General features: G+C 44.0%; 1 protein-coding gene across 1 annotated transcript in view; it reads left to right on the top strand.

Moving 5' to 3' along the window:
- The window catches only part of LNX2 (ligand of numb-protein X 2), a 203224-nt gene that overhangs the window by 172431 nt on the left and 17958 nt on the right, over positions 1-12835 (top strand). Inside the window, exon 9 of the mRNA XM_085621630.1 lies at positions 8848-9006. Within this exon, the coding sequence (XP_085477756.1) occupies positions 8848-9006 (159 nt within the window). The remainder of the gene's footprint in view (positions 1-8847; positions 9007-12835) is intronic.

The raw sequence follows: 12835 nt of genomic DNA, 5'->3' as shown, positions 1-12835 counted from the left end.
CTATCCGGCGATGTCTGAGGGCAACGGAAGCTACAGATTCATCAATGTGAAATCGAATAGCTGGACCAGTGAGGCAGCCAATCCCTTCAAACAATCGTGTGAAATCCTGTAGAAGGCCTTGCTCATGCAGGCTAAATGCAAACTGTATGAGATTGAGGTCCTGGGCAGTGCAACAGATGAGGAGGAATCCAGATCCCTCTTGCAACACGTACACCTTTGCCCTTGGTTGGGTCGATGCGTGGGTAAGGTCCGCATGGAACAGGCCACGGAGTTGCAGCAGGGAGCGGATGCCAAAAGCGTAAACCTGTATACTGGTATGCCGGAGCGATGGAGGGTCTGGCAGGGTGTGGTGGACACCTTTGGCCATAAGATTGAACAACTTCCCAGTGTCTATAAGAGCGGGAACGGTTTGCTACTGCTCTGCTACCTGGCACATAGGAGCAGACTAATGGCTTGATATGAGGGTCCTGACCACGTGGACGACAGTTGTATTGTCATTATCCATATCTTCCTCTGACAGGATGTCCAGAAGTGGCTCTACTATGTGGATTGCTTTACATGAGGTGTTGAATTGTCATCCTTGTGATCATCGGCAGACCTCAACCACATGCGCTGCAGGTCTTCTCATTTGTGGGGCAGGTGCCAGGATGAGTGAGCAGACCACCACACCATCTGCGAGGGCAAGACTGTGACCCCTGTCTGGCACGGCTCTGCGGGTGCTTGGCGTGCTCTCGTTTGTATGTGTGCTCCTTTTTTTGAATGGCATTGACAGGCTCCTCTTTAACTGAGGTAGACAAAGTGGGGTCCATGTGGGCAGCCCAAGCTTTTAAGAGCTTCTTTGAGTGGCCTAAATTTAGTATGTCCCTCATCGACATGTTGGGCTACTGGAGGATTCTTTCCAAAAGTTTGGAAGATGCACATCCCTGGATGAATTGGGCACAAATCTCATTGTCATTGTCCTGGAGGGTAAAGGTACTGGACTGTTCTCTCAGCCGACTATGTAAAGAGTCTATGGACTCCTCTGGAAGGTGCCGGGCTTGGCACAGGAGGAAGTGCTTGTAATGGGGTTTGGCTTAGGGTTCAAAATGGGCGGTGAAGGCATCTCTCAGTGATGTGTAGTTGTGTGGGGGACCTGCTTCCACCACTAACTTGGATATCTTGTGGATGTCAACACCTCCCAGGTGCAGGAGCATGGGTCGCCGGTGGCAACCAGGCATTTCAACAGCATCAAAAGAGTTTTCTAAGCGTCCTTCACCCCAGGACTTCCAGCAGGCAGCTTGTAAGGGGGGAGGCCCAGTGATGGGGAAGGGCTTGGGAGCTGGAATCAACTGCATAAGTGCCACGTGATGGACAGCCTTCAAGGCACTTCAGATGGTAAGAGGCGCCACCAGCGTTGATTCTGGGAGACAGTGGGTGATCCTGCAGGGAACAATTGTCAGCCCCACGTGCCCATGTGCAGTTGGAGACACTGGGCTAAAGGGCTCTGACTAGGACTGGGGTGAGCAGTGCGCCCTGGCAGTGATGCTTGGTGTATCCCAGAAATGATGCACTCAGGTTCAGTGTCTCTCAGACTGTGAAATAGTCCATTTCAGGTAGTTCTCTGTTTTTTCCCTGTTGTCTGGTTAAGTGAGCTACTTGAGTTGTATGTAACCTGCTGTGCTGGCTGTATCTTCTCTGTCACTCCAGTCCATCTACAGTCGTCGCAGCACTTCTGGTCACTTGGTGGCAAGGTTACTGAGTCTTTAGAACATCCAATTATGGTGGTGCCATACTATAGCCACTAGGTGGCGCTGCTGGCATTGTGAGAGAGAGAGACTGCTACCACTGTTACCTGCTCTCCAGGCCCACCTGGCTCTCCGGGCTCCAGAGCGAACTCTTGATGGCATGCAGGGGTGCTGGTAGTGGGCCTGAGGCAGGGGCTCTCCTCGGTCTAACGGGGCCGGGCCACTGACCTTGAATGGCCCTCTTGCAGGTGCATGCCAATGAGGTCGATCCTAGCCAGGAGGTTCCTGGGCCAGCGTTGCGGCAACCTGTTCTCAGGGACGAGGCTGGATGCCAGAGCACCGTGGGGAGGATGCGGGAAGGGAGCACTGCCCAGACAGCGAAGTGCAACAGCGTCAACAGGCGGCAGCATGCGTCCAGCAGCAACTCAGCCGGAGGGCATCTGGGTCCACAGCCGATACAGTGGGTGGGCAGCCAGCATGGCCAGGATCATGGGGTGAGTGGCCGGGTGTGTGATATGATGGGGAGACACGTGAGGAAAGAGTGGGTCCCCCTCGTTGCCAGTGTAGTTTTGTCAGCAGAGCCGGCATGTAGAGGGCAATAACCACGCAGACACAGTGCTTACTCTCGTGGTCACCCTAATTATTGGCTACGTCCACCCCATTGGGCTATTTATTAACTAGCTCTGACCGTACGCCAGTCAGTATTAACTTACACGGGGTCCGAGCAGACAACACCCCGTGTATGTGTGGAGTCGATTTACTTATCGTGACATTTCATGTACTAAAATGAATGTGTCATTGCGTAATGTAACTGGTGAGCACTGAAAGTGCTCCTATACCATCAGCTAGTGTTATCACTATGGCTAGATGGAGGACGGAACAAGGCCGCAGTACCATTGGATCGGGAAAAAAAATAAAAGCAGGAGCGACGGGGGAGGTAGTGGGGAGACGGGTCAAGCAGGGAAGCAGGAGGGGATGGGGAGATGAGCAAGCAATGACAGGAGAGAGTGGGAGGAAGCAACAATGAATGGGGAAAAATACCTTAATTGAAGCAGGATCAGTGACAACAATTAATGTGTCATTATCAAATGTATCTGGTGAGCATGTAAAGCACTCCAATACCATCAGCTTGTGTTCGAGCTATGGCAAGATGGAGGACGGTGCGAGCGCACCAATACCATCAGATCATGCAAAAAAATAAATAAATGCTTTTTATGTTTTGACAACTTTTTAAAAGTGCATTTGTTGATGTACACATGCACGCATTTTAGTGGTATGTTTGTATGTGTACAAGGGAGACTACGGCAAGACGGAGGATGGAACAAGACTCAAATGCTATCAGATCATACGAAAAAAATAAGAAATAAAAGCAGCAGTAAAAGGGGAGGTAGTGGGGAGACGGGTCAAGCAGGGAAGTAGGAGGGGATGGAGAAGGCGGGAGGAAGCAACAATGAAGGGGTAAAAAAATACCTTAATTGAAGTAGGATCATCAACAAAAATGAATGTGTCATTGTGGAATGTAACTGGTGCGCACTTAAAGTGCTCCAGTACCATCGGCACATGTTTGCACTAGACGGAGGACGGAGCGGGAGCTCCAATACCATCAGATTGTGCAAAAAAAATAAAAAAAATAATTGCTGTTTTTATTCTGACAACGTTTTAAAAAAATTCATTTGTTTATGTACACAGGCATACATTTTAGTGGTACGTTTTTATGTGCACAAAGGAGATGGTCTGAAAACACAAGTTTCCTATGGAGAGTTTGAAAAATAAAAACAAATAGCTGCACAACCGCAAGCATTGTAAAGAGACATGCACTTGGTCCATGCACAATGAGAGGGCCTAACACAAGAAGAGGCCTCAAATAATATGAAAGTGGAGCTGAAGTTTACCAATGGTAGGAGATGGGTGGCCTGTAAGCCCACAGATAGAACACAACACATCTCTTCGAGACAGTGCATGCACTGTCTAGCTGAGACCTAAAAACAATAGATTTCGCACAGGTGAAACCTACTGTCTTTGCCAATGCTTGTTATTTTTAGAAACTGGGAGTTTAAGTGATTTAACTGTAAACAGAAAATGTGGAACTGAGGCCAAGGCTAGAGAGATGATATGGCGTCCTTTCGGGAGATGATGTGGCATAAGGACCAGAGTTGCCAACTATAGAGCTCGAAATGGGCAGAGAAAATGTGGCCTTATGACTAGAGCGGTGGACCTCGACGCCAGGGAACCGGGTTCGATTTTCGGCAGGGACACTCAACATCCTGTGATTGTGGCAACCACTTAAACTTCCTCTGCCCAACAAAAACTGAACAAAAAAATTATGTGTCTGTCTGTACCGCAACTGTTGCTCATTTAAAGGCCTCTAATACCTTTGGGTAAAGTTCGTGCTATGTAAAACTCCAGAAAAAAAATGTGGATTTAAGTTTTGGCGTCGGCTTAACATCCTTGATTTTGGGCAAATCACTTTATCTTGCTGTGCCTACAAAAATGAATGACTCCTTATGTCAAGTAACTGGTGCTAATGTAAAGTGCTCCAATACCTTCGGGTGGTGTTGGCACTATATGAAACTGCTGGTTTACAGTAGTGAGCATGAGGAAATATATTGCATCGGCAACCACATTAAAAGGACTACTTTTGCCATGGGCACTGACGGACAGGCAGACCTTGATGATCAAGACTCAGCCTGGCTCCTTTGTAGATAATTCATGTTAAGCAGTGATGACGCACAGAAACACTTCACCGGTGAAAGCGGAAAAAGTAAGAAAGTGTCCCGACAAGAGAAATTTGAAGAAATAGAGTCCCACCGTATTAAATAAGAAGCAACAAGGTGAGACACAAACAGTTCAATCATTTTGTACAGGAGAAACATGACTATGCAATTATAGCAGAAGACACAGGTACTATAAAAGCTCTGACATGCCCTGTAATAATGCATACCTGATTCGCTTGAGGTCTGAATTTCCAACTATAAAAACCATTTCTGAACAACCACATATGATGTAAACAAGCACGCACACCTAGGACCCAGTCCTCCTTCCAGCTCAATACCTGATTGCACTCAATGTACTCCATCAGAAAGGACTGTGTTTGAGAGTGTGAATGAAAGCTCCCACAGGCCCCAATTCAGTTGATGTGTTGGTTTTTCCTGTTATCCTTCTCACTGTAGGTAAGATGACTCAAGTAGTGCACTCAATTGGCGTCACTTTGATCTGTGGTACACACCAAAGACTCATGTTGATTAACAGCATGATTTGAAACCATGTTCAAGTGTCTAAAATAATGTGTCATGTGAGAGCTTTTCTCCTATGTTATTAATAATTGTACTGTTCCTTATTGTTTCTAGAAAGACGGTGGACCCAGAGTACACACGGGCCATCGCCCTCCCTACCGGGCTAATCTTTTAGTGGCCAGTATCTATTGGATAATTATTGTTTTCCTTATGAGCAGAGTGACTAATTGTCTAGGTCCCGGTGAATGTCCCTGAACCCCAGCTGGGGTCGACCCAGGATAGAAACATGTTGACCATCTACAGGGGTATATTTGATTAAAACTCTTTCATTTAACCCTGTCCCAAAGGACCATCAAATAAAGCTGATATGGCCCTCGCGAGACAGTGTTACTCTAATCTTCACTGCACTCTGCCCCTCACTGGCCCTCTAACAACACTCTTTTTTCAAAACACCTCAGCTCCTCCCGTTTGGGGAGTTGTAGCCCACACCAAGGACCTTGCAGTCTGGGTGAGATGAGGGAACCCAATGATGAAGCATGTCATCCTCTAGTGAGTGAGGGTTCTCGTCCTTTAAGAAGCGCTCTTGTGACAGCTACACAACACACTACCACACACATATATGATCACATATGTGTGCACTGTGTTTCCCTTCTTTTGACCAGAGATACTTTTTTTGAGTTTAATGATAGACAGGGAGTAGTACGTATCTGAGTCAGCCGCTCCCGCTATATCCTTTGTGTCAATGTGTCCTGGCACAAACAAAACAGCCCCAAAATGACTTCCCCTTCCAGTATAACACTACATGTCATTCACAACCACTCAATAATGCTGATGCCTTGCACACCAAGGAATAATCTCACCCTCTGTGAGGAAATAGGCTATGCTCAATTGTAAGTGTGTGGCAGAGGGGATTTCTATGAATTGTCTGAAAGTCAGAAGTCCACAGTAAATTATCAGTGATGGAATGGCAGAGTAAAGATGTTCACAGGGAGAGAAAGGTCTCATTTTAGTTTAGGGGCTACAGAGGGAAACAAATTAAGATGACAATGAAAATCTAGGAATCACAGGTTCAAACTTTTGTGTCTCACTTTAAGTACTTCTTATGAACAGCAACAGTTCCTCCTTGAAAAAAGAGCTGTGATCCCAAGAAGCGGGCTCCTCACACATTCGGCTACCAACTGGCTATTTTATCTCTGGATACAAATCATATGAAAAAAGTGTTCGGCATAGGGTGGAAAATTAACCTACCTAACGAGCTCTAGGGGGGAACTCTTGAGCCAGGAGAGAGGAATTATGGGAAATGTAGTACACGCATGTACCAGAAAAATTCACACATTGAGAAGAGCAGATCCTGCATAATATTATACAGCATCAAAAAGCAGGCACCTTACCTACACACCGGCATGCAGAACATAATACCCTGCACAGATACTACCAAATCATTTACTAGCACATGAGCACACTGCATATGCAGAAGATCAGACCAAAGACATGTATTTCTTTGCCAAGACCACAGTTGCAGCTCCAGATAATAAATAAGTCTGAATTATTATGTATTTAAATGTGTCATAGATTATGGTGGGTATAGAGATTCATTTGATGATGTCCTTGTGGATGACTGCAATGCCAACTTCTGATTTATTATCTCTTAGAATAGAAGATTTTGTGTCCTTGATGAACTAGCGAGCAATTGAGAATCTGTTTTCAACACTGTGGCGTATACTAAGTAGCATCAGGCTTTTAGCTGCTTGAATCACTCATTCATTATGCATTCAACTAGGATGGACTACAGAACGCATAAGTGGAAACGCTCTGTCTTATTTCAACATGATTAGCTCTGAAGAAGTTCCAAATATGTCAGGAAAGAAACACGTTAGCTGAATTTGCAATTCATGATATGAAGAATACATGAAGGCTTCAAACTGGATAACAGACTCAAAGCCTTGATAGACTTGTGGATTGGGGGCGCTCTTTACTTTTGATTAATCTGTTTGTCTGCAGTCTATAGCAGTAGTACTCGTTGCAGCTGGGTAGTGTTTGGAGATGAACCATTGAATATTGCAAGGACCCACTTAGGGTTTGCTGTCAGTGTTGTTGCCATAATTAAATTGGAAACTGTTAGTTAAGAATGTGTGTTAAGCTAGGTTTTAGTAATTTATAGAATATACAAACCTTGGTCAGAAAGAAAATTGGAAATTTCAGGTGCTCATTTGCTGACATGCACATTCGATAGGTGTTAGTGCCTGGACAACACGGTAAGTCGGTGTAGAGTCCATTTGATACTGATGAGGCTATTTGTGTTGCCGCTTTTGGGATAGTGGTAGGAATGTTGGATGGTAGGAATAGGAAACTGAGATGGATGTAGGCACATTGTTGATTTTTTTGGGTGAGTTGTATAATTAAGAGTAAACTTCAGACTATTTATATGTGTTTTAGGTTAAAAGGGAGATACAGAGAGCTTAACGACTCATAGAACCAGCCTTAAAAACTGATCATATCTATGGGCAGTCCTTTACATGAGATGGTGGCAAAATATTGTAGTAATTTACTGAAGACTATTTCACTTTTATGGGTTGAACAACTTCAGTAATGAGAGAAGTTCTTTGGAGAAGAGTACCGGGGAGAAAAGTATACAGATGTTAAGAGAGTAGCAGTAGGAAGGGGGCACGAGTTGGAGAAGGTATGTACAGGTATGAGATGGGGTAGGAGTTAGCGAAGGAACAGAGCAGGATGTTGGCAAAGGATTGCAGCTTCTTTTACAGTACATGGATGTGCTGGAAGGCAGCACTCTTTAATAATACTCCTTAGAGCAATAGCTTGACAGTTGAGACAAAATACTCCTGAACACTGATCAAAAAAAATATGATTCTTTTATCAAGCAGCGACTTTTGCTTATTGCATGAGCTATGGCTGGCAGCTAAAGGAGATTCTAGGTAAATTCCAAGAGTGAATAGAAGCAGAATTAAGTGGGAGTAAGAGTAGACATAATTATAAGATAGTAGTCAAGCAGTAAGAGTAGAAGAACGAGAATGGGTGTAACCAAGCATAATGTAAGCAGAAGTAAGTGTAGAGAAAGTGGGAGTAAACACAGGAGTTATTGATTGTTCCTGTTGGAATGAGAGTAGTAGTAGTTAGGAGTAATGATTGGATTAAGAATAGGATTACGAGTAAGAAAAAAAGTCTTGGCAATAATAGTGGTCGGAGTGGGAGTTGGGGTAGGAGTGAAATTAGCAGTCAGCAACAAGGTTAAAAGAAAATACTCCTGTGTTGATGGTGGCTGCCCCAAAGCCTTTCTGTGTGTATTCTTTGATCATATGAGCTCTGGCAGGCAGCTAAATCTGTCTCTAAAATGGACCTAAAATGAACTGTTGGTGTTACAGCAACAAAAAAAAAAAGAAAAGATGAAAAACTCCACGTTTTCCAAGCACTCCCAGGCCCCTATTAATTATTTTTCATTAGCATCTAAAGAAAACAGGACAATCAAGTATCAAGTTTACCTAACAACATGACTGAGAAACATTGTAATAGATTTTAACATTCCTATTCCATTACAAATATTCTCCTTCCTTCCATTGTTTACATCCCAAAAGCAGTCAAGAATGTTGGTTCATCCGGATTCTCCTCAGATGCTAAATTTATGGATTGCATGGTTCAGGGATCGAAGTCTCTGTAGCACCAAGAACATTGTATTCAACCTTTCACTGTTGCTCATCATTTATAAAGTACATAAGAGGGGTCTTTAGCAATATACATCTTTTATCCCTTGTGCAATACAACTTTCTCTTTAAGCGTGAAAATAAATTAAATATGTGGCAGTAATAAAATATGTACTAGATGAATACAAAGCGGCATTGTTTGCCTGTTATTATAAACTGTATTTTTTTTTCAAGCTCCCTTCAAAGCTACCATGACGTGGTCCTGCGGAGAACCAATGTAGGAAGTTGGGGCTTTAGCATTGTCGGTGGATATGAAGAAAATCACACAAACCAGCCTTTCTTCATTAAAACTATTGTGCTTGGTACACCAGCTTTCTATGATGGGCGATTAAGGTAAACATAACTCGATTGTGTTGACTTATTTAGGAATTTAATTAATCCATGTCATTATTTTTTTCACAACAGATTTTATTGTTGACAGACACGAAAGGCCCAGGCAACACCAGGGCAGCACATTGTATACGTCAACTTTTACAATATACAGTTGTTGAAAAAAGCAATATGCAAAAAACGGAATTAAACTATATAAACATTAGAAACTAGAAACATCAGTGTCACAAAGTTCATATATATATATTATCATACAAAGTCTCCAATCATAATATTTGAGTACAGGTATAATTATTCTTGATATGAGTACCCAACATTAGATCTTTATGGCAGATCTTCATTGCATAATGCAGGGGGGATAGGTTCAAGATACAGACCCCGATAATCAGCCTACCGCTTCCATATCTTCGGGTGTATCTGGGGACATTCCGAGCCTTAAAAAGTGGTATTTCTAGCCCCTTGGAAAAGTCAAGGCCCCATTTCAAGGCCCCTACAGATGGCGGAGAAGTCACTTTCCAAGCCTTACCGGTGTCATGCTTAGCCAGAGTAAGCCCCTGGAATAACAGATGTCTTTTGTACCTGTTACCTCCAATTCCCTTCGTAATATGAAGCATAGTTAAACGCGGTGAATGCATTTCAATTTTGGTCAGCATAAACCCCACACTTCCTGGATCCGCGACTGAAAGTGCAATGCCTAGTGTCATAAAGCTCACAACCATAATCTTTTCAAATTACTGGCATGAGAATGTTTTAAAAAAGAGCATTGCTGCTGAAATACAGCATGCAGCTCTTTTTATATACCTCCTGCAAAGGCCTCATCCATACTTTTAAACTTGTCTGCCAGTGCACTGCAACGGGGTTCTTCACTCCATCCGTGTCCGACCTGGCTGGCACGTGTATGTGTTACTTCTGCGCTTGGAGATTGTGCTTCGGATACATCTGTTACATATAGCTGTGGTCACACTGGAATTCATTTTGATTTCCTAAGACCATGTATCACCTAAGAGCAAAGGTGGAGGGAACCCAGGACAGCACAGTGAATTACAGGGATCCTCAAGGACATTCCTGAAACCCTCTGTAGTGAGCCAGATTCTAGGGAGTGGAAAAGAGGAGACAAAGGGTCCTTTTGAAGCTCAGGGAAATTCCCTCACCCTTTCCTGCCACATCATTCAGTGAAATTATTATTAAGGAGTTTTATATAGCGCTGGCCAGACCCGAGGGTATCGGAGTGCTTTAAAACAGTTGTAATACAGGAATCCCAGAATAAGGCATAGCTATACATGTTGGTTCGGAAGTCTCGGCGTGTAGTGCAACATTGAGGCAGGGCAGTCCTGAGAGCCTAACAGAGTGCACGTTGTCTTGTGCAGAAACATTTACAGGGGAGGGGAGCGGGGAGGGGCGAAGGGGTGCTAGGAGGAGGTAGATTTTGGTGACAAAGTGTCATGGTGCTGCATAATGCAGGTATGTGCCCTTCAGCTCTGGTTAACTGTTCGGGAAGGCAAGGTTGAGGAAGAGGTCTTTTAGAAGTTTTCTTAATTTTACAAAGGACGGGATAGTCCTAATGTCTACTGGGATGGAGTTCCAGATTTTGGGTGCGTTTCCAGCAAAGGATCGTGCAGCGGTTTTCTGTTTGCATGTTTTCATAGGAATGAGCAGAAGGGAGTTGAATGCCCCAACAGATTAACAGGTAATTACTGCGACAGCCGCTCCCTCTTTTGATCCCTGGCTTTTGATTTTTCCTGATAGGAGACTCAGAACTCCACCCGATCTTAATGCTGACACCTGAAGGTAGATATTTTGGCTGAACCAGTCTGAGTGGAATAAGCAAAAGACAATACCTGCCTTCAACCGGTCTCGGAACTGACTATTGGAATACACAAACAGTCTGCAACTTTAGCATAAAGATGGCACATAAACATATAACCAGTATTTCAAGATTTCTCTACCAGAATCCGGGGTCTCATACCAGTGGTGACAAAGAAACTATTTTGTGCTCCATAGTTGGGTTACTGACCATCACGTCTCCTTTGCTGTGTTCATGACAATCTGGAGAACTCTACAGTCTGCCAGGAGATGCTATCTTGGAGGTCTGCTTTGATTAAATCACTGACCAGCTGCTAAGATAGGGCATTTGAGGTGCGGGTGCAGTTCAAGAAGGCCTGCCTCACTGAAGCTGGAGAGTAAGGTCGAGGTAACCTAGGTACCACAGCAGTATAGAAGCTAGAGTGGTTGGCAGTCTGAGACCTATGAGCTTCTCGGGCTGTCACGAGCCCAAAAGTGTGAGATCCTGAGCGCATCATGGCTGCCTTCAGGGGTTTCCTCCAAAAGACCTATGTCAAGGAGGAAAGCATCCTCTTGACAGAGAGGCATCAATAAATGCCCGACCTTCACTGCTGTGATCCATGGTGGGCTTCTAACTGTTTTGTGGGTAAAGGGTTTGTGTTTTGAGGAAAATCCACCAGACAATGAGCAGGGTGACGTAAGTTCATCTACTTCACTGCTGGTACTGGTGCTGTGACCCTCACCTGACCAGGCATGCACACACGTGCATGCAGTGGACTGCAACAACATTGGTTGGACCCAGGCATAGACTAAGAAATCCCTGCTGTGTGCACTAATCCAGCTGCGAGAAAAGGGGTCAATCAGACCACAAGGCCTCCAAAGTAAGGAGTTTCCTTGGTATGCCCTTAAGAGGGCTAAAGATGCATTTGCACATTAGGTTACCAATCAAGACAGCCCCTAATGGAACAGTAGAGGCTGTTTCACCAAGCACCCCATGGTCTATATATGAGATACCGATGGCCTCTGATTGGTATGTACATTATTATGTACAAACGTAGAGTACAGGAAAAGCAGTTCATTTCAAGGAACACTCACACTTTTAAGAGGTTGAGAGGTAATAAATTAAATAAATGAAAGTTTTTTTTGCTGGAAAAAATGCAGTGGTAGCACAGTAACAACATCAACAAGCATTGACAAAGCCAATAGGTCTTGCCTTTCAATAACGTTACCTCACAGTTTGACTTTCCCAATGTTTTTTGTTAATACTGTTTTGCATTGGCAATATGTGGAACAGCATCAGCTAAAACAAAAAAAGCCTCTGCAGTGTGATACTGCATATGCATCCATTTTTTCAGATTTAATTTACCAATTAAAGATGCTAGACACCAGTCTTGGAGAGATCAATTTACAAAATGGGCGTGAAAGGACATCAAAGTGAAAGGTACAGCCCAATAAGAACAAGCATTTGCAATGCAATAGGTCTCGCATTTGCGAGACTTTGAGCTACTGGCATTGTAAATGACAAACCTTTTATCTATGTATTGGTTTTGAAAACAGATAAATAAAAGGCATTGTCATTTACAATGCCAATAGCTTAAAATTTCGCAAATGCGAGACCTATTGCATTGCAAAGGCTTGTTTCTCTATAGTTCTTGGCCTTCCCTTCAGCACTCGGATGTCCATGTCTGGTGTGCTCTTTATGAAATACATTGCAAAACAAATCAACTTTACCCGTAAGATAGAAAACTAGACGCTGTTAGAAACCTATTTATAAGACAAGTCTGCGGCAATTGCTTGAAGAGTCGTCACGTAAATTATCAATTTAGTACATAACCAGATGCAAAAGGTGCCGCCCACTCGCCAGTTTACCAACCCGTATGAACATTCCTTTCATGACAGTTAAGCTGTGCGATGCACCGTGTTCCGTCTGCTTGCGTGCACATCCGTCGGCATGATGCCCTCTCCCAGGGAGTGACGTGTATCCGTGGGAGGAAACGTTACTTCTTCTTTTCAACCACTTTTCTCCTCTTCATTGATTCCAATACAATGC

The sequence above is a fragment of the Triturus cristatus genome, chromosome 8 (genome assembly GCF_964204655.1).
Source record: "Triturus cristatus chromosome 8, aTriCri1.1, whole genome shotgun sequence".
Classification (NCBI taxonomy): domain Eukaryota; kingdom Metazoa; phylum Chordata; class Amphibia; order Caudata; family Salamandridae; genus Triturus; species Triturus cristatus.
This window is presented reverse-complemented; position numbering and strand designations above follow the sequence as displayed.